Source organism: Cottoperca gobio, unplaced genomic scaffold (genome assembly GCF_900634415.1).
Source record: "Cottoperca gobio unplaced genomic scaffold, fCotGob3.1 fCotGob3_155arrow_ctg1, whole genome shotgun sequence".
Classification (NCBI taxonomy): Eukaryota; Metazoa; Chordata; class Actinopteri; order Perciformes; family Bovichtidae; genus Cottoperca; species Cottoperca gobio.
Genome location: NW_021166812.1, coordinates 202,501 through 223,096, shown reverse-complemented (window position 1 = coordinate 223,096; position 20,596 = coordinate 202,501). Strand labels below are relative to the sequence as shown.

General features: G+C 44.9%; 1 protein-coding gene across 1 annotated transcript in view; it reads right to left on the bottom strand.

Moving 5' to 3' along the window:
• Positions 1–1,736: 1,736 nt before the first annotated feature.
• Positions 1,737–20,596, bottom strand: part of LOC115004634 (centrosomal protein of 170 kDa protein B-like) — a 22,389-nt gene continuing 3,529 nt past the window's right edge. Inside the window, 19 exon segments of the mRNA XM_029426323.1 lie at positions 1,737–4,920; positions 5,532–5,583; positions 5,676–5,769; positions 7,300–7,388; positions 8,095–8,232; positions 9,371–9,412; positions 10,055–10,211; positions 10,308–10,539; positions 10,827–11,062; positions 11,798–13,253; positions 13,511–13,628; positions 15,211–15,390; positions 16,938–17,267; positions 17,269–17,936; positions 18,178–18,687; positions 18,874–18,972; positions 19,823–19,937; positions 20,079–20,137; positions 20,219–20,297. Coding sequence (XP_029282183.1) covers positions 4,724–4,920; positions 5,532–5,583; positions 5,676–5,769; positions 7,300–7,388; positions 8,095–8,232; positions 9,371–9,412; positions 10,055–10,211; positions 10,308–10,539; positions 10,827–11,062; positions 11,798–13,253; positions 13,511–13,628; positions 15,211–15,390; positions 16,938–17,267; positions 17,269–17,936; positions 18,178–18,687; positions 18,874–18,972; positions 19,823–19,937; positions 20,079–20,137; positions 20,219–20,297 — 4,851 coding nt within the window. The 3' untranslated portion in view covers positions 1,737–4,723.

The window sequence follows — 20,596 nt, the reverse complement described above, 5'->3', positions numbered from 1 at the left end:
CAGTGGGGGACTCCGTAGTCTTGCTGGGAGACTTTAACGTGCACATGGGAAACGATGGAGACACCTGGAGAGGCGTGATTGGGAGGAACAGCTGTGGTCTCAAGGTCTTAGGTGCATCAAGGGGCGGTAACCCTCGAACACCGTGGTGGACCCCGGTGGTCAGGGAAGCCGTTCGACTGAAGAAGGAGTCCTTCCGGGTTATGCTATCCGGGAGGACTCTAGAAACAGTAGCAGGGTACCGACGGACTCGAAGAGTGGCAGCGGCAAAGCAGCGGGTGTGGGAGAAGTTCGGAGAAGCTATGGAGAAGGATTTTCAGTCGACACCAAGGTGCTTCTGGAAAACTGTCCGGAATCTCAGGAGGGGGAAGTGGGGAACCATACAAGCTGTGTACAGCAAGGGTGGGACCCTGCTGACTTCGACTGAGAAGGTTATCGGACGGTGGAAGGAGCACTTTGAGGAACTCTGGAATCCGACTCTATGGTAGAGGCAGAGCTGGAAGCTGATGGGGGACCATCGTCAATTTCCCTGTTGGAAGTCAATGAGGTAGTCAAACATCTCCACAGTGGCAAAGCCGCAGGGGTTGATGAGATGCGTCCAGAAATGCTGAAGGCTTTGGGTGTTGAGGGGCTGTCTTGGTTGACACGCCTCGTCAACATTGCGTGGAAGTCTGGGACAGTGCCTAGGGGGTGGCAGACCGGGGTGGTGGTTCCCCTATTCAAAAAGGGGGACCAGAGAGTGTGTGCCAACTACAGGGGTATCACACTTCTCAGCCTCCCCGGTAAAGTCTACTCCAGTTGTGTCTGGATACTCGGCAGTAAGTCGGACTTGTTCCCAGTGAATGTTTGCCTCCGCCAGGGCTGCACTTTATCACCAATCCTGTTTTATGGACAGGATATCGAGGCGTAGTCGTGGAGGAGAGGGGTTGCAGTTCGGTGGGCTGAGGATCTCATCACTGCTCTTTACAGATGATGTGGTCCTGATGGCGTCATCGGTCTGTGACCTTCAGCAGTCACTGGATCGGTTCACAGCCGAGTGTGAAGCGGTTGAGATGAGGATCAGCACCTCAAAATCTGAGGCCATGGCTCTCAGCAGGAAACCGATGGATTGGCTACTCCGGGTAGGGAAGTGAAGGAGTTCAAGTACCTCGGGGTCTTGTTCGCAAGTGAGGGCATGATGGAGCGAGAAATTGGCCGGAGAATTGGAGCAGCGGGGGCGATATTACATTCGCTTTACCGCACCGTTGTGACAAAAAGAGAGCTGAGCCAGAAGGCAAAGCTCTCAATATACCGGTCGATCTTCGTTCCTACCCTCACCTATGGTCATGAAGGCTGGGTTATGACCGAAAGAACGAGATCACGGGTACAAGCGGCCGAAATGGGTTTTCTCAGACGGGTGGCTGGCGTCTCCCTTAGAGATAGGGTGAGAAGCTCAGCCATCCGTGAGAGACTCGGAGTAGAGCCGCTGCTCCTTTACGTTGAAAGGAGCCAGTTGAGGTGGTTCGGGCATCTAGTAAGGATGCCACCTGGGCGCCTCCCTAGGGAGGTGTTCCAGGACACGTCCAGCTGGGAGGAGACCCCGGGGAAGACAGGACTCAGTGGAGAGATTATATCTCCAAACTGGGAATGCCTCGGGATCCCCCAGTTGGAGCTGGCGGCTGTGGCCCGGAGAAGGGAAGTTTGGGGTTCCTTACTGGAGCTGCTGCCCCCGCGACCCGACCCCGGATAAGCGGTAGACGATGGATGGATGGATAACGTTATCATGATGTGTTCAATGTAGTCTTAGTAAAATTTTGTTTTTGGTGAGAAACTTGAATAAATCCAGTCATTTTCACAGCAATATAAAATAGATATTAGAGGGAATAATGACCTGTTAAACTTCCTGACACTAACTGATTAAGTGTTTTTACTTCCGCCAAAGAAAGTTACGTTTTCGTCTCCGTTTGTTGTTTGTCTGTCAGCAGGATCACAGAAAAACTACGGTTCTGATTTTTATGAAACTTGGTGGAAGGGTGTAGCATGGGCAGGAAGAACAATTAAAATTTTGAAGTTGTTTCACTGTCATTTACCTTGCATGATAGGGCATTTGCGCTGCATTCATGTGGTGTCAGAATAATTGGAAAGGTTAGTTCCAGACTGACAAAAATTCGTGTTAACATGTTGTTTAAACGTTCAGAGCAATACAAGACGTCTTCTTTGTAGCGTCTGTGTTGTTGCCACATTACGATTTAAAGCTCATGAACACACCGAAGTCAGAAGAACGACTTCAGAAGAGCATCTGAATGCAGCATCGTTGGAGGTCTGCGCTCTCTTTGTTTGTTTTTTACCGTGGTATTGTATTGGTATCGATAATCGTGGCTTTCCACTGGTGTTGGAATCGACCACTAAATCTCTGGTACGGTGACGTCCCAATTTACAAGAGAACGTCTCCAGTTTCCTTTATTTAGTGAATGTGATCTATGTGTTCGCCCAGTGGGTGGAGTTTAAACAGTTTTATGGCATTAGGTAAAGTGATCGTCTACATTTCTGGAAATAAAAGCAAAGCTTTAACTTCAGTATTTATGACTAAATCTCTCAGAGAGCAGATGCTTTCAATTGTTATGATTCAGGAAGGCGATGCCTTCAAGGACCAGCCAGACATTCAGCACTCACAACATTCAGCTACAGCGAACCTGTCGTCGCACAATCACAGCAAGACGGCAAAAGAACATTCAGGAAATATAATATAACATTACATCTGTTTTACTTTGACAGGCTTCCTGTCAGAGAGACTTTTTAAATACAGACTGACACACAATCTATCATCTGTTCAAATGCAACGCAACAACAGATTATCAAAGCACAAACTTTACAATATGCGTTACTGCGGTGCGAGCAGCTGCTTGTCTTTGTAGCCGTCACTAAACGTTGTCCAGCTTGTGCGATGTAGAAGCAGTCCTATAGTTAAAGCGTTTCACTCAAAATGCATTTGTTCTTATGGAGTCACTGGATGCTAATGAGAGTTGTTCTGGAGTGTTTCAGTGAAGCCACATCACCAGCAGTTTCCTTCACAGAGACACAACTTATTACTGCGTTATGATTCACGATATGAGAGGGAATCATCATTTTTACAGAATTATTCTCATTTTCATTGAAAAACATTAAAATGATAACGCCGTGATTTCTTTGTTTGGATCTGTACCAAACAAAGTCGGTAGAATATAATGTGTAGGCCAGAACACCACCAAACTTCATTTAAAATGATATTTTGACACATATTTTGCCTTAAACAAATATTAAAGATACTGCAGCAGGCTGCACGTTGTGGCTCCATAAAATGTCGACTAATTGTTCAGGTTGTGTCCTGCATCTTTTAGGGCCAGTTCTCCGAATAAAAAGTACTTTATGAGGCTACACACTGTGCTGCTGATGCACACTATTGTCCCACAATGCAATGCACACAGGAAATGGAGCAGCTGTTTCCTGGTCACACCACCATTTTAATGAATCACTGAACTGGATCCATTCGCTGAGGTGGAGAAAGTGACGAACAACCGAGTTCAACCGAGATTATTGTATCTGCCTTCCAGTTTATAAAATGTTGTTAAAATAACGACTTCATGTTGGTGCAATCGTGTCGTACGATCTCCCGGAAGAAGTGCGCATGGCTTTACGGCACTAGGATGATTTTGGTGAAAGTTCTTGTGCGTTTTGGTGTGTTTAAACATTTAACTTTCGACAACTATGGCTGCTTTTGTGAAACAAAAAAATGGGTTTTGTGGAAAAACAGTTCAAAGGAAATCAGTTTGTTTTTGGTGCTCAAACTCAGACATCATACCGTCCTAACAAAATGCGTCTGTAACAGTATCATTACACTGTCACTTGCATCCTACTTTGACCTCCATCGCTGCTGGTGTCACATGATCTGCTGGTCGACCTCACTGGGTCTCATTCACAACACAATTTTCACAAAGATCCTGAGATCCACCAAAGTTTTCTTACCTCTTATCTAGGCACACACACATTCACTGCGGACACGTTGGTGCAAAATCATTGGTTATTCTACAGTTGTATGCGAGAACAATGACATTCATCCTTCTAAGAACACAGGTACCAACAATTCTGCAGTTTAAGAAGACATCTCGATTCAGACAGAGACTTTTCTTAGGACCTTTCTCAAGATCGTATTTAAGAGAAAACATAGAAAGATATTTGTGAATGAGGCCCAGTTTTTTGTCGTGTACTAAAACTGTGTAGCATCACAAAAGTGCAGTACAGACTGTATACTATTGGTGTGCAGTATGGAATTCAGACACAGTATTAATGTGACTGCCGTGCAATGCATTGTGAGACACTGAGGAATAAAGGAGTAACAGATTTCCTCTGAATAAAAACAAATATTGGCCTAATTTCTCCAAACCGTTGGGACAAATTCCCACTGGAAATAAAAACGTTGAAAGGTCCTGGTCCAGGACCTGGTTTATGGATGTTTTTACAGAAGCATCGTCAATACGACAGCAACAACCTGTGATGAGTGAGAGGTGCACCAGAAGTTTGTTTTTACGGCTGCCTGCTGATCAACCAACGGCAGCACATGACCGTTACCTTTAGTACACATTTGTTATTCGAACACAATAAAAGCCACGGCTGCAAAGCTAATCTACAATGCTTCTGCCTCTCCAGTGCTACAGAGGCTGCAGGCGGTGTGGATACGTAGTTACTATCCGGAGGTGCTACGGTGGCCTGTTTAGGCCATGTGGTGCACCCCGTCAGCTCCACGAGGGGCTCTTTTGGTGCTTGTGTTGGCATTGGAGGTCGGGAGGGCGCCGCGGGGTTTGGTGGTGGGTTTCTTCTCTTTCGAGGACGGTCGAGTCTGAGTGAGAGACGACGTCCCGACGGCTGCAGTCTGGAGACCCCCACCAGGCTCCACGATGGTGTTTATAACTACAGCAAGAACAAGAGGACATTCATTGAACGCCAGTGCCTACTTTTTATTTTTGCTTATTATGATGTCACTTCTTCAAATGCTTCACATCCTTCAAATCTGTACAACAGAAGCTAAAAGATTATGTAAGTCAATAAACCATAAAAACTGGTCAAGTTATAGAAATTATGTCATCTGTTTTCATCAAATTTAAATAAATAAACACAAAACAAAACAATCCTAAAAAAATCTGAATGTAGAGACAAAATGTTTCTCAAGACAACTAAAATGATTTGAACTACTTACATTTATTAGTTTCTGACGTTTGCTCATTTTTATGAACGGAGTGCAAAGGTGACATTACATTACGCTCGTCATGAAACCCAGGTTCAGTTCTGGAGCTGCTTTGATAATATATTTTTATTAATCGTAGTTTGGATGCCCCACACATAGACTTACACTTTTATGCAGACAACATACTTATTATTGTTATTTCTTGTTCTGCACCATCTCAGAAAGTACTTTAACTGCACTCTGTCTTTCTTTTACTGTCGCATATTATGCAGAAAAAACTGAATGTATTCAGTAAATACGCACAACATAAAACATGTCAAACCAAATCTGCGTGTACCTTCGAGCTGCCTCTGGACTCTCCTCAGCTCTTTCAAAATGGAGGTAATTTCCTGTAACATGAATCAGAAGAGGGAAAGTTCTAGCTGCGCTCACATGAGATCTTAAGTGTTATTTCTAATCATTAAAGAGTTTGCAGAAGGACCTTGTTGGAGGTCTTCAGGATGGGGACTTCATTCTCAGCGTTGATCTTCGCCTCGATCTCCTCCCAGACCTCGGCCTTGTTCTGGAACAGAACCCTAAGGATGGGTAAAAACACTGCAGCGTTAAAAAGCAACACAAAATAAAACCACAGCAGAAAACTTCACATGCCCAAAAATAACATGTGCACAACAACTCAGGCTACAACTTAGCAGCATATAAAAGCAGCAAATATCTGAGAGGCTGAAAACAGCATTTTCTGACATTTCTGCATGAAAAATTACTGTTACAGTTTTAATAATAATAATAATAATAAATTGAATTTATATAGCGCTTTTCGAGACCTCAAAGTAATCATAGTAATGATAGTTTAAGTTCTTCCACAGACCTGATCCACCCTAAAAACTGGAACTTTTTCCGAAGGTGAAATTTGCAGCCTCATTTAAAAAAGAAATTCTTATTCATTTATTATCTCTATTTATTTCCCACATTTTTCACATTGTTTTTCTTTTTTCCCCAGAAGTTTTTATATTTTTTCATACATATTTAAATATATATATATATTTACATTTTATAAATTTTGTTCATTTAGACTAGGGGTGGGGTACCTCTCATTTGATCCGGCCCTCGAGGTAATTCATAAACGCACGCAAAAAATCAACTCCAAATTAAATTGGAGTTGATTTTTTTTTGACAGCAATAGAATACAACGGGCAACTGACTATTTTTCCTGGCCAAGGTTTCCTGGTGACAACACGAGCGGAACGAGTGTAAACAAGAGAAAGCAGGATGCGGAATGTGGCACTTTCCAGGAGAAATGGACGAACGATTATTTCTTTGTGGAAGTAAAAAGCCAGTGTGCCTAGTTTGTGCGGATGCACTTGCGGTGATGAAAAAGGCTCTCGAGCGTCATTACAGTATGAAACATGCCAAACTGCACAATCTGAAAGGACGAGTGTGTTTGGATAACGTTAACGCTCTTCGGTGGAGTTTGGCTCAACGAGCAGCTCTCTGCAGAGCGAAACATAAACACATAGAAAGATAAAACAGAAAGATACAAGGATGAAAAAGTTGCTTTTTTTGTGCAGCATGAAAGAAAGGTGAAATGAATGGGCTGTGACTTAAATTTTTTAGCAGAGGTTATAATTCAATAATTAGTACGGCCCTCGAAGGATGTTGTAAAAATTGAAATGGCCCTTGATAGGAAAAAGGTTCCCCCCCTGGTTTAGACAGTAATGACAAATGCTCCACACTGCACCAGGGTTTTCCCACACAGGTTAGACGCAGCGCTCCACCAGCCCGGTGCTGCTGACTGAAGGTCCGTCTCCAGAGCTGCCGCACGCTCTCTTCACGGTGAACCCTCCCTGAGCAGTGGGGAGGGAGGCGCTGGGACCACAGGGTGCACTGGTTAATTCTTGTCTCATTTGTGGTCTGATAAACAAAGAATTCATCAAATTCAGTTTCCCATATCGCTATTTACTATCGCTGTCATATTTCTTTAAGGCGTTTGTCTTACGGACGTGGGCGTGGTTAGAAAAACAACAGACGTGATCCGGTCCGGTTGTCCAAAGACTTCTGAACCACAGAAGAAACATAGTGACTAAATGTATCATCAAGAGCTCCCTTACTTCATTTTTTCGGCCAGCTGCTCTGTGTTCTCCCGGATGGCCTGAGACAGCTGAGACACTGGATTCAGCATCAGGTTGTCCAGAATCACCTGAAAGAGTTTATTCGGAGACAAAGAAGGAACCAGATGAAACGTGACACTGACATAAACAGCAGTTTACATTTCCTGAGAATGTGATGCTAGCCCTGCCGTCAGCAAGAAACAAATATCTCAACAAACTTTACTGATCCCATTCCTGCCCCTCTAGATTTGAATGACTCAACAATCTTTTCTTTACACTTTACATGTAGCTCCACTACGGTAACGGTGTATTCACACCAAACAGGAAGCTAATTTTACATGAATACGTGAGTTTGCCGTCATTTTCAACCATTTTCTCCATTCAGAAAACAAGACTTTAAGAATACAAGATGTTGTTTGTTTGTATTCAGGCTAAATGAACAGTGCAGCCTCTCGGGGAATTTTAGAGAGTCACGCAGCAAAGTTACAAAATAGGCAGAGTTGCAAACTTGGTAACGCAGAGAATACTAGCGAGGCAAGTTTGCGAGATACTAGTAAGTAAGAAGCTAGCTGAAGTCAGGAAGTTAACCGGATATATTTAGGGGAAATGGCCATTTGTATTTGTAAAATTCTACTAAATAAGAATCAATACATTGATCAGTCGACACAATAATCAGTAAATGCAGGCCTCCATCCATGTCCAGATATCAATCAAGAAAAAAACACTGAAACCCTCTTGTGTCACATTAAAATGAACTCTGGGACACACTGAGCCTCAGTGGGATTGGACAGTGACCTCTTCGCGGTTCCACGGACGCCGTTGCTTTGAACCGGGCTCAGGCTCATTCATGTTTGCGTCCAGGTCCAAGACGACAGCAGAACCTGGAGGAACCTTCTGGTAGTTTAAACTGGCCTCAGGGATATGTTGGACCAGCTGGAAAGAAGAGTAAAGGGAGTCTGATCCAACCTCTGAATATTTGTTATCAAACCAGCGAGCAGCCGGCCGGTGATGGCGGTGCTCCGTGAACGCATGCACCAAGTCAACATGCAGCTGTGATGGTGGGGGGGAAACAGTGTATGCAGTGAATTTTAGTACTGCGGGGATACAGCGTGTTAACAACAACAGGGAGGCAGAGGAGTGCAGCTACAGCTCCATGAGCTGTCCCAAAACCAGTTCAACCACTTCATTCATGGTGCAGAGCAATGGACGTCCATTAATAGCAAAGCTACTGAGAAAGCACAAAACCAGTCTGAGCAGGAATCAGTCTGAAAACAAAGAATCAGGCTCAGGAATAGTCGGGTTGAACCAAGAAGCAACCTCCGGGTTGAAAAAAGTGAAAGTGCTGCGTCTCTCTGGTGTCCAGCAGGGGGCGACTCCTGTGGTCTCTCTCTTGATTTATTAACTCAGTAACTATTACCTGATGAATTTATGTCTCAATCTGTAGTTTCAAGTCTTGAACACATGATGTTCATTTAGTAACTTATGGAAACATTTAGAGTAAAATAGACGATAAAGCAGCGTCTGCTTTAGGGCGTGGCTACCTGTGATTGACAGGTCACTACCACGGTGTTCGTGTTTCATCTTTAACTTTAACTCTTTCGCAGTTACATTTTGGTCATCTAAAAATGTCTTGTTCAGCATTTGGTTGTTCTCAGTTCCACCCTCTTATGTGACTTCTGGTTCCAAAAACCAAGATGGCGACAGATAAACACCAAACTCAAGACTTCAATACTTTAGGCCTCAAAACAATGGGTGACATCATCGCCTACGTCCACTTCTTAGATAGAGGCTTCGGGAACATGGACTGGGAGAGCTGGGTCAGTAGGATTAGGTTGGGTATTGCAAGGCGCTATTGGGTCAGGTGAAAAAGGCAAGACTAGGTTTGAGTCGACAGAATCTAGCTTGGATCTGTTATGTACTAACTCAGTAGTTTGTCGTTAATAATCTTTGATACCCGGCCCCTCACTCAGTCAAATCTCTACATCAAAAAATGAAATGTGCTTCATAACAATCCAACACTGGTGAGAGGAGAGTGTTAGGATGAGTGATGGGGATGATCGGAGAAAAACACCTGAGATGGTCGAACCCCACGTAAGTATGGATAAGATGGCCTCTGTGCAGCACAACAGAGAAATTAATCATGAGAATTCAAAGCATGATGAAGCTCCTGTCAATCAACCTGCAAATGTACAAAACTTTGGATGTTTGGAAACTCTAAAGTCATAATTGATGAGACTCTACAGGTGAACAGGGTCAAACATGTAACTAAAGATATCATGAAACTTCCCCACTTCATTACTCACATTTACTTTTTATATTACAAGTGTATAAGTGTTCATGTTTAAATATGCTAATGAAGCATTATGTAATGTAACTGTTGGTGAGTTTAGGAGAAATCTACACACACAAACAATGTGGATTTTGATGGTTTTTTTCTACTAGTCTGACAGAAGACGATATGGAAGATAAATGTTGACCAGTGCATGAAAATGTGTTTTTAGCGGCAGTGTCTCACATTAAACTGGGATCACTGGAAGAAGAATGCCACAGCTACTGACTGACTTTAAATCATGTGGTTTAATTGTGAACTCTCGCCCGTTACAAGATAACGCCCACTAATTGTCTCCGCCAACCTCGCTTTCAGACAGTTCACCATTTCTTAAATCATTGGTGGCGTTAACAGGGGTCATTTTGTGTTCCCAGTTTAAGAAGCTTTGGTGTGTGGTGGTGGTGCAGGTGTGGGGGATGTTCCCACCTCTTCCCTGGCAGAGATGGTGGAGGCTGGCGTGTTGGGCAGCGTGTTGGGTGATGTGGCCGTGCCCATGACGGAGCTTGGTGAGTCTCCGTCCCCAGCAACGTCATGGATTTCCTTCGCCAGGATGGCCAGATCTTTGGCCAGGTCCTGACTGAGCCTGCAGAGGAAACAAACAGAACATGAAGGTTTGGACGTGACAGAAATACCAGATCTGATTTTGGTTTCTCTTTCAATTAAAGATATTTTGGCTTACTTGGCAATCTCGGCGCTGTGCGTGGACCAGTTCTGGTAGGGGTCGACCTCGCTCTGGTCTTCGTCGTCCTCCGTCTCCAGGGAGACAGACTTGGATCGCGCGGCGGCCGTCCGGTGGCGTGGCGTCTGGGAGGAAGTGGAGGACCGTTTGGATTTGGGATTCACGCCACTCATCCCATATTCTTCCTCCGAGGACGAGGAGAAGTCTGAGCCCTTCTGTCTGCGACGGGAACCTGGAAATGTTTTCATTTAGATTCATTTTGTTGAAGAAAAAAATACAGTACCATGGGAGTAAAGTATGTTGTCAGGTATGAGCCCAGAACACTGAGCTTCTAGATTACGGGAATGATTCCGTCCCCGGATATTAAAAATGCCTTGGGACGGATGAGAATCCCCGACACCCACAATATAACGAAACCACCTATTGAAAAGAGAAGCAGGTGAAACACTATGAACGTAGACTGTATGACAAGAGTATATATGTCTAAATGTTTTACTTTTAAATCTAGCCAGGACTTACCGGCGCTGGGGTACTTGGCTCCGCTGGACCGGGTCCGGGTCAGTGGCTGCTTCCCTGGAGCTCCGCCCCCTTTGCTCACTGCCTGGCGGGCATCGCCCACAGACGTCTTCCTGGTGCTGTGGACAGACTCGGAGTTACGGTTAGAGAACCCGGCTCGGCCCGTGGACGACGTTTCGTTGTCGCTGGGAGCTGTGAAGGAGCCGGTTCTCTTCCTCGGCATCGCTAAGATGTCCAGCCTGGAAGTAAGTAAAGTGTATTTAGTATCAAAATTGGGTTTATTGCAGGTGTGTTGAAGCAATTTGTATGAAAAAAGTGTATTGATCATAGTAAGAGAAAATGTAAGAGCCATTACAAAAAACAAGAAACATAAATAAAAAATAGAAGAAAATTACAATTAAAAAATATGAAGACATACGATAATAATATGTGCAATATATCTGAATTTGTATCTGAATCTGAAAATGGAAGAGCTCTGCAGCTTTTAGAAGTAGTAGTTTGTCTAGGAATGTGCAAAGGTTCACAATATGAAGTATAAAAACTATATTATGTGAAGATTAGGGCTGTAAAGCGATTAAAAAAATTAATCTAAGTAATTACAAGCTTTGAGATGAATTAATCGCGATTAATCGCATATATCAATATTTGCTGTGAGAGTTCCGTGCTAGTGTGGCTGTCAAATTAACGCATTAATTTAACAGCCCTAGCCTTAATGTAATGTATACTGACACTTGCGCTTATATTTATAGTATTTTTCATATTTTTATTGTAATCTTCATCTAATCTTTAAACTTCTTCCTACTTTTCTTTTTACTTTACTATGTTTATGTTATGCGTCAATGCACCGAAGTAAATTCCTTGTACATGAAAACCTACATTTAAAAAAAAATAAACACTATTCTGATGATGAAAATTCAAAAACCTGAACTCCACAAGGTTAAAAGTACAAACAGTAAAAGAAACAAACAGCAGACCTGGACAGCTTCTTCCCCTCGGCAGACGTTTTGGACGGTGCGGTAATATGGTCAGAGTTCTGGGAGCCGCGGTCAGTCTCAGCACCTTCATTATCTGAGGCCTCACCCAGGCGGGCCCGACGGAGCATCGATGCCCGGGTAGGCCGTGGTGCTGACAGGCTGTTGGACCGCGTCAGAACCTGCTGAGTTGCCGCCTTGGGCGTCTTTACATTGTCTTCTTTCTGAAGAGGGGCAATGAGTTTCTTGCTACGGCTGGACGGACGGGAAATTTCATGGTCAGATGACGTTGTTTCGGTCCAGCGTGGACCTGAACCCTGCTGGCCCTCTGACAGATCCAGAGAGCCGCGGTTGCCCGCACTGCGGCGCATCTGGAAGCGCTTCGCCGCCTCAGCCTTGCTTGATGTATCTGTAGTCGTCTGGTTTCGGCGTTTCTCAGAAAGCCGTTCACGGGCAGAGAGTTGCCGTCCCTTCTGTTGGATGGACGGGCTGGAGGAGGACTTCTCCTTTTGGAGGCTGCTGATGGCGGGACGCTTTTTAGACACAGAGCTGACTGGAGCGTTCTTGCTGCTCACCTGGCTCACGGTGCTCGCAGTGTCCACATCAGACTCACCAGAAAGGGAGTCGTCCATGTGGGTGGAGGAGCCTCCTTTCTTAGAGCTACGGGTAGAGCCAGAAGAGGGGAACTTGGAGTCCAGAGAGGACAGAGTTCCCTCGGCCTCCTGAAGGAAGGACTGTGTGTCCTGGATGTTTTCCCTCCGCTGCTCCATATCTCTGATGGACGGGTGGCTGGAGATGTGGGGAAGTTTCTTCGTCTGCACAGTGTCGCTGGGCCGGTCTTTGGTGAAGCTCTCCTGCCGGACAATGGAGTATATGCAGCTGTCTTTAGTGGGGACAGAATCCTGCATTTGGAGGTTTGGAGCAGAGCTGTTGGGTTTGACACCCGTCCTCCTGGGTTCGTGTCCACTAAGATGTCGGATCAGGACGGTGGTAGGGGGGGGTTTTAGTGGGAGGTCACGTGTCCTCTCAGACTGAACCGGGCTCCGGGCCTGGTCGGGTTTTCCCGGGCTGTCTTCAGAACCGATGTAGAACGAGGTGGATTTGGTGGAGGGAGGACCGGCTGGTGACAAAGATCCGATCCTGGTCTGATTCTTCTTCGCTTTCTCCAGCACAGGCCAGTCATCTGAGCGGCTGGCGTCACTCAGGCTGTCGGGGTCCACATCATCCTGAACGACCAGGCGCTGGGTGGAGTCCTGCGGACGAGGCGGACCGGAGCCTCTGTCCAGAGGTTCCTGGCCTTGGTAAGGTTCATGGCAAATCAGGATACTCGGGGGAACATTATCCAGCTTTTCTGGGGGAACCTGGGGCAGCAGCCTTCGTGTCCTGGAGCTGTGGCTGGACTCCGACTCAGAGTTATCGTAGCTGTAATTTCCCATAGACCGGTTCATGAAGCGCAAATCTACAAAAACAATTAAAGTTATCTCAGTGTGTAATATGAATGCAGCCCGAATCAGACAGAGCGCTTTTTACAGGTGCTCTGGGTTTGGGTTAGAATTTTCTGAGTAGAAAGACATTTTCCTAAAAAAATCTAAAACGATAACATATTCAGATACACATCACAGGTTAATACAAGGTGGAAATCAGGTCAAAAGATTTGTGGGTTTGATACCCAGCTCTTAACACATGTTTTATTATTTTCTGATAAACTGCACAGACCTTCCAAACAATCCCCTTGAGGTGGAGTGGAACCAGGTTCCGCATAGCTGTCTGCCAGACTAGCCCACCGGGAAACCCATTTGGGTCCTTCCAGACCGGCTGCAAGAGCAGGTGGAACCTAAACGACAAAACAACATGATGGACGGCATTAATAGACGATACGGAGGGGCCGAAGAGTCCAACAAAACAGCACAGAGTAAGCACGAGTGTCCATACAGCGTTTTCCTCTAGCAGAAAAGGAAATGTCAAGGCGCTGTCAGGGAGCCGGCAGGGAGCCGGCAGGGAGCTTTCAGGGAACTGTCACGGAACTGTCAGGGCGCTTCTTCCCAGTATCTTCACAACATATCATATATCATAGGACATGACCCGTAGGAGACGACTCTTAGGACACAACCTGTAGGACACGACCCGTAGGACACGACCCGTAAGGAGGACACGATCCGTAGGAGACGATTCGTAGGACACGACCCGAAGAAGGAGGATGACCCATAGGACACGACCCGTAGAAGAAGGAGGACGACCCGTAGGAGATGACTTGTAGGACACGACCAGTAGAACACAACTCATAGAAGGAGCACAACCCGTAGGAGACGACCCGTAGGACACGACACATAGGACACGAGCTGTAGGACACAACCTGTAGGACACGACCCGTAGAAGAAGGAGGACGACCCGTAGGAGACGACTCGTAGGACACGACCCGTAGAATACGACTCGTAGAAGGAGCACAACCCGTAGGAGACGACCTATAGGAGAAGGAGGACGACCCGTAGGAGACGACCCGTAGGAGACGACCCGTAGGAGACGACCTATAGGAGAAGAAGGACGACCCGTAGGAGACGACCCGTAGGAGACGACCCGTAGGAGACGACCCGTAGAAGACGACCCGTAGAAGACGACCCGTAGAAGACGATGGTGGTGGTGGCCTAGTGGTCTAGTGGTACACCAAACAAGAAGGTCGGGAGTTCAATACCAGGCTGCCACCATTGTACCCCTGAGCAAGGTACTTAACCCTGAGTTGCTGAGACTGTCCCTGTACTTAATTCAATGTAAGTCGCTCTGGATAAGAGCGTCTGCCAAATGACCTGTAATGTAAAAGACGACCCGTAGGAGACGACCCGTAGGAGACGACCCGTAGGAGACGACTGGCGATAAAAGCACAACACTCAGCAGCAACATTCAGTGTCCGCCCGGCCGATCTGCTCATATAAACGGGCTTTTCTGCCTTTGTTATGATCAGGGTTCCTCTGGATTCTTAAAAAGTCTTACAGGGCACTGAATTCATTAATCTAAAATTAAAGCCTAATTCGTATTTAAATGTCTTAAATCAATCTTTCAAAAGTCATATAAATGCTGACGTTGGGAAGTTTATGAACTTTCTGACATTTCAATTAAAATAAAATCTCCAAATAATTGGTTTGAACAAAAAATGCTTTTCCTTTATTTGCACCAGCGCCTTTTTGAACATTTCAGAGACACTAGAAGGCGCACAAAAAAGTCGGAGCGCTCTGGGTGCAGGCTCTCGCCTCATCGGGAAAATGGAAAAAAAACGATGCCGCTCAGAAAGGAAAGCTTTATAGACACTCGGGCTAAAATGTGTAACAGGAGAAATTGAGAGATTAACAACATTAGTCTGCATGCACTGGGATCAGAACATGCTACAGGGGTTGTTTCCAGATTCTGATTCAGTGGGTTTTTACCTGTATGGGGCCAGTTGGGGGGCCGCTGATAGCAGCTGGGATAAAGCCATGCAACGGGTCCACAGTAATACCATCGCTAGGCAGGTGAGCTTGATCATCCTTGCCATCATTTATTACAGGTGGTTTATACACTCCTGTGTTCACACCACTGTACTCTGGAGAGTCGAGGACACCAAACACCTGCAGAGCACAGGGCATGCATGAGGGGGGGGGGGGCGCAGGGGCAGGGGCACGGCAACAGGAGGATTCATGCTTCCCTAAAGCGAATTCAAACGCACTGTTTATTTAAGCTCCTCACATGAAAATAGTACTCTGCTGTCTCTGACCTGCTGTCTCTGATCTGCTGTCTCTGACCTCTGACCTGCTGTATCTGACCTGCTGTCTCTGACTTGTTGTCTCTGACCTGCTGTCTCTGACCTGCTGTCTCTGGCCTGCTGTCTCTGATCTGTTGTCTCTGACCTGTTGTCTCTGACCTGTTGTCTCTGACCTGCTGTATCTGACCTGCTGTCTCTGACCTGTTGTCTCTGACCTGCTGTCTCTGACCTCTGACCTGCTGTATCTGACCTGTTGTCTCTGACCTGTTGTCTCTGGCCGACTGTCTCTGGCCTGCTGTCTCGGACCTCTGACCTGCTGTATCTGACCTGTTGTCTCTGACCTGTTGTCTCTGGCCGACTGTCTCTGGCCTGCTGTCTCAGACCTCTGGCCTGCTGTATCTGACCTGTTGTCTCTGACTTGTTGTCTCTGACCTGCTGTCTCTAACCTGTTGTCTCTGACCGACTGTCTCTGACAGTTGTCTGTTGTCTCTCCGTCTCAATGCGAAGCCTTTACATGAGTAAAGACTCTACCCACCGCTGGTCAGAACCAGAAGGTTTGATAGCACTTTCTATGTCTATAAACACATTCTAATGTGTTTATAATGCATTATTAACACATATTATTAATGCATTATAATGTGATGACATGTTGATCTAACTGATTTACATAAAGTAAAAAATATTTGTTACGTTTTGTGTGTTGTCCTTGCATAGATTTAATCATAATTTTTAACTTTACTACAATATATATGCATTATAAAACAAGGTTTCTTTAGGTCCTTAAAAGTCTTAAATTCAATTGTCTGAAATTTAGAACTAAAAAGCTCAAAATTTGTCTCGAATACGATTGTATCTTGTCTTAAACTTATTTATCTACTGTAGTTTTAGCTGAAAATAATCAAGAGGGTAATAAGAGGGTTTGTTAAAGCGTTTTTAGTTTTTTTTTCTGCAGGTTTTCTTATTAAGCCTCAGATTCTGCGATGGAGAATACGATTACGTGGTATGAAGCCGTTAAAATTACTTAGTGACATTATGAATTCAAATGTGAAATACATCGATCCGCAGAGTCTTCATGTGTTCTTGAAAAGTTTTAAATTAAAAATATGAAATGTATTAAAACTATGAGCAGCAGAAGTATTATAATACTTTACATAAAATGCTTATATATATATATATATATATATATAATGGTTTATGATTATTGTTAGGAATAATGAATATTAATGAGTGCTTGTAACTATAATTAGTTATAAACAGATTGTAACGCATTATAAGTAGTGCATTGTGGATATGGGCATCACAGAAAGTGCTCTGGGAAGTTTTTACATCAGCAGCATGTGTGTTCGGTGCTAACAAGCTAACGAGCTTTCGAGCTAACGTGCTAGTGAGAGAACAAGCTAACGGCGAGCTCACCTGATCGATCATGTCGCGAGCCTCCTCCACCTCTCTGTCCTGCGACTCTGTCTCGATGGTGTAGGTCCCGGCATCACTCAGGCTGTCGTCCTCCTCGCTCCTCATCATCCTCTGGGAAGCTTTGGGGTCTCCTGCACGGACACAGAGGGGCAGCATGGGGGACATGGGAGGCCCAGAGGAGTGGACCGGAGAGGGTACTGAGCAGTTTGCGGGAGGCTGTACGGGGGAAGTCGGGTGGGCGACAGAGGAAGGTGCTGAAGGTTCTTGGGGGGAGGGGATTCTTGCATGAGGAGGCGTCACCATCACCGGCGGTGCAGACATCGGGGGGGGGGGACATCTTGTCCCTCGTAGGGGAGGAATCCTTCAGGAACTCGGCAGCGAACTCCTGGGCGAGCTTGGACTTCTTCCCGATGCTACCGAAGGGCCTGACAGTTAGACCCGAGGAGGGGCGAGAGGAGGTCGCCGCCTCCCCCTCCGTCTTCTCCCTCTTCAGAGAGCTGGACCTCTGGGGTCCGCCGTGGCTCTGACCCTTCAGGGGAACCGTCACCTGCTGGGTGGGGGGGATGTGGCCGTGTACAGACGCTGGCCTCTCGCCGCCTTTCCGCCGCTCCAGCTTGGCCTTCAGGGCGGAGTACGAGTCAGCGTGGGTGGGGTTGTGCGTGAAGGATTGGGAACGCTTTTTACGCGGATTGTCGTCGAAGAACTCGATGATGAAGGCCTGCTGGGGGAGGTGCTCGGGGGGCCCCTGCTTGTGTGATTCTGCGGTGGGCGACTGAGGCTGAGGAGGACTCTGGGACAGGGGCCGCTCAGGGGCCACAGGGCCGGGGGGAGAGTACTGCAGTGCCTGGTGGAGCGTCTGTTCTGGAGCCGGCGGCTCGCAATGGGGAGACGTACCTGACGCCTCCGACTGATCCGATTGGACGGAGTGGGACTTACTCCTCCTCCCTTTGAGCACCGGGTCCTCGGAGTCACTCTGGGTCCCGTCCTCGTGATGGTGACCTGACAACAAGAAAACATCAATCATCCATTAACCCTCTGAACCCCAAGACCAGCTGGGGGTTTGAAAAGCATTATTTCTTTTAAAAATCACTAAAATTATTCCATTTATAACAGCCAGAAACTGTAATAGCTAAAATAATAATATAATAGTATATAATACATAGAATAATATATAATAGTATATATTATAGATATTAGATAAAATATATAATAATTTCACATAACAAACAGCAGCTGAGACCTTTGAGGGTCTTCATGTTGATGGCCAGGTCGCTCTTGGTGCTGTAAACGTCTTCACACGTTGGACGTCTTCTCATCATGCTGACATCACTGTGGACCAGCCAATCAGCCACCTTGCTCTCTGCTGACATCACGTCTGTGGGCGTGGTTGTGGCGGCGGTGCTGGGCGGGGCCTGCTGCTTCCTCTGGCGGGTAGAGAACTTGGTGACGTGGTCTTTGATCTTCATCCTGCCGGGCATGCAGTCGTCAAATTCGATGGTGAAAGAGGCGTGGCTCTGAACCACGGGCGGGGTCGGGGTCGGTGGGGACGGCGACGTCGGGGGCGTGTCTGTGTCCTTGGTGGGGATCTCATGAAGCTCCGCCCCCAAGGTTTTGGGGTGCTGGAAGTCCTTTGTGGGGATCTCGAAGTAGCTCGGCTCACGGTGGAACGGAGGGAAGGAGGTCTTCGGCTGGGAGTCCGACAAAGATCCAGAAAAGTCCGGATCCACAGAGGAAGCATCTCTCTGGACTTCTGACAACAAATAACAACTATAATAACTATAATAATAATACTAATAATGATAATTATTAAAATAATAATAATAATAATAATAATAATAATAATGATAACTATATTAATGTGTATATATAAATATATAAATGTAAATGTATATAAATGTAATATATACATATATGTATATATGTATTATGTTTTCACCTGTATGTGGTTCATCGGTCTCAACTTTACTCCCTAAATCCTCCTCCCCCCACCAGGAGGGCTGACCGTACAGAGGAGTGGGCCGACACATTGGAGCCTCTGTAACACACACACACACATCTTCTGAATAATCTTGATTTTCAGTTTATTTTTTATTCTTTGTGTCTTTTCCTGATTTATTTATTTGTAATAAATTATATTTATATATATTACTGACTTTTATAACAATGACATGTTTCAGGTCACTTTATATATAATATTATTCTCAGTACTATAGTGTACCTTGTGTACTCTGTGTTGTTGGTTGTTAGTAGTACTATATGTAGTATTATTCTCAGTACTATAGTGTACCTTGTGTACTCTGTGTTGTTGGTTGTTAGTAGTACTATATGTAGTATTATTCTCAGTACTATAGTGTACCTTGTGTACTCAGTGTTGTTGGTTGTTAGTACTATATGTAGTATTATTCTCAGTACTATAGTGTACCTTGTGTACTCAGTGTTGTTAGTTGTTAGTACTATATGTAGTATTATTCTCAGTACTATAGTGTACCTTGTGTACTCTGTGTTGTTGGTTGTTAGTACTATATGTAGTATTATTCTCAGTACTATAGTGTACCTTGTGTACTGTGTTGTTGGTTGTTAGTACTATATGTAATATTATTCTCAGTACTATAGTGTACCTTGTGTACTCTGTGTTGTTGGTTGTTAGTACTATATGTAGTAGTAGTATTCTCAGTACTATAGCGTACCTTGTGTACTCTGTGTTGTTGGTTGTTAGTACTATATGTAGTATTATTCTCAGTACTATAGTGTACCTTCTGTACTCTGTGTTGTTGGTTGTTAGTACTATATGTAGTATTATTCTCAGTACTATAGCGTACCTTGTGTACTCTGTGTTGTTGGTTGTTAGTACTATATGTAGTATTATTCTCAGTACTATAGCGTACCTTGTGTACTCTTTGTACTCTGTGTTTTCTCGGCTCTCGCTCGGTCCTCCAGCTCCATCTTCTTCTTCTCTGAAGCCTTCAGACTGATCTGCAGCTGACTGCTGTACTTCTCATGCTGAAACAACAAGAGGCCCCATCACAACATGACACACACACTGACACACTGACACACACACACACACACACACACACACACACACACACACACTGACACACACACACTGACACACACACACACACACACACACACACTGACCTTCAGAGCCTCCTCTGGGACTTTGTGTTGACTTTTCTCCAAAACGTAGACGTGAGAATGTGAAGCGGAGGTTAAGAAACACACTGAGGTCATTAAACAGTAACACCCACACACACACACACACACACACTGAAGGATATCGTATCCGAAGCGGATGATGTCGGACAGTTTGAGGGTGATGTAGGTCTGATCAGGAATCCTCAGGTCGTTTACAAACGTCTGAATCAAACAACAAGAAATTGTCACTTTTATTACATATATTATTATTGTTAATATTATTAATATTATTACATTTATTATTATTATATATTCAAATTATTACATTTATTATTATATATTATTATTATTATATATTCATATCATTACATTTATATTATTATTATTATTATTATTATTATTATTATTATTATTATATATTCATATTATTACATTTATTATTAAGATTATTATTTATACAGTAACTCCAACATGTGAGAGCTATCTTAAAGTGAAACCCAAACTTCTTTAAACATGGATGA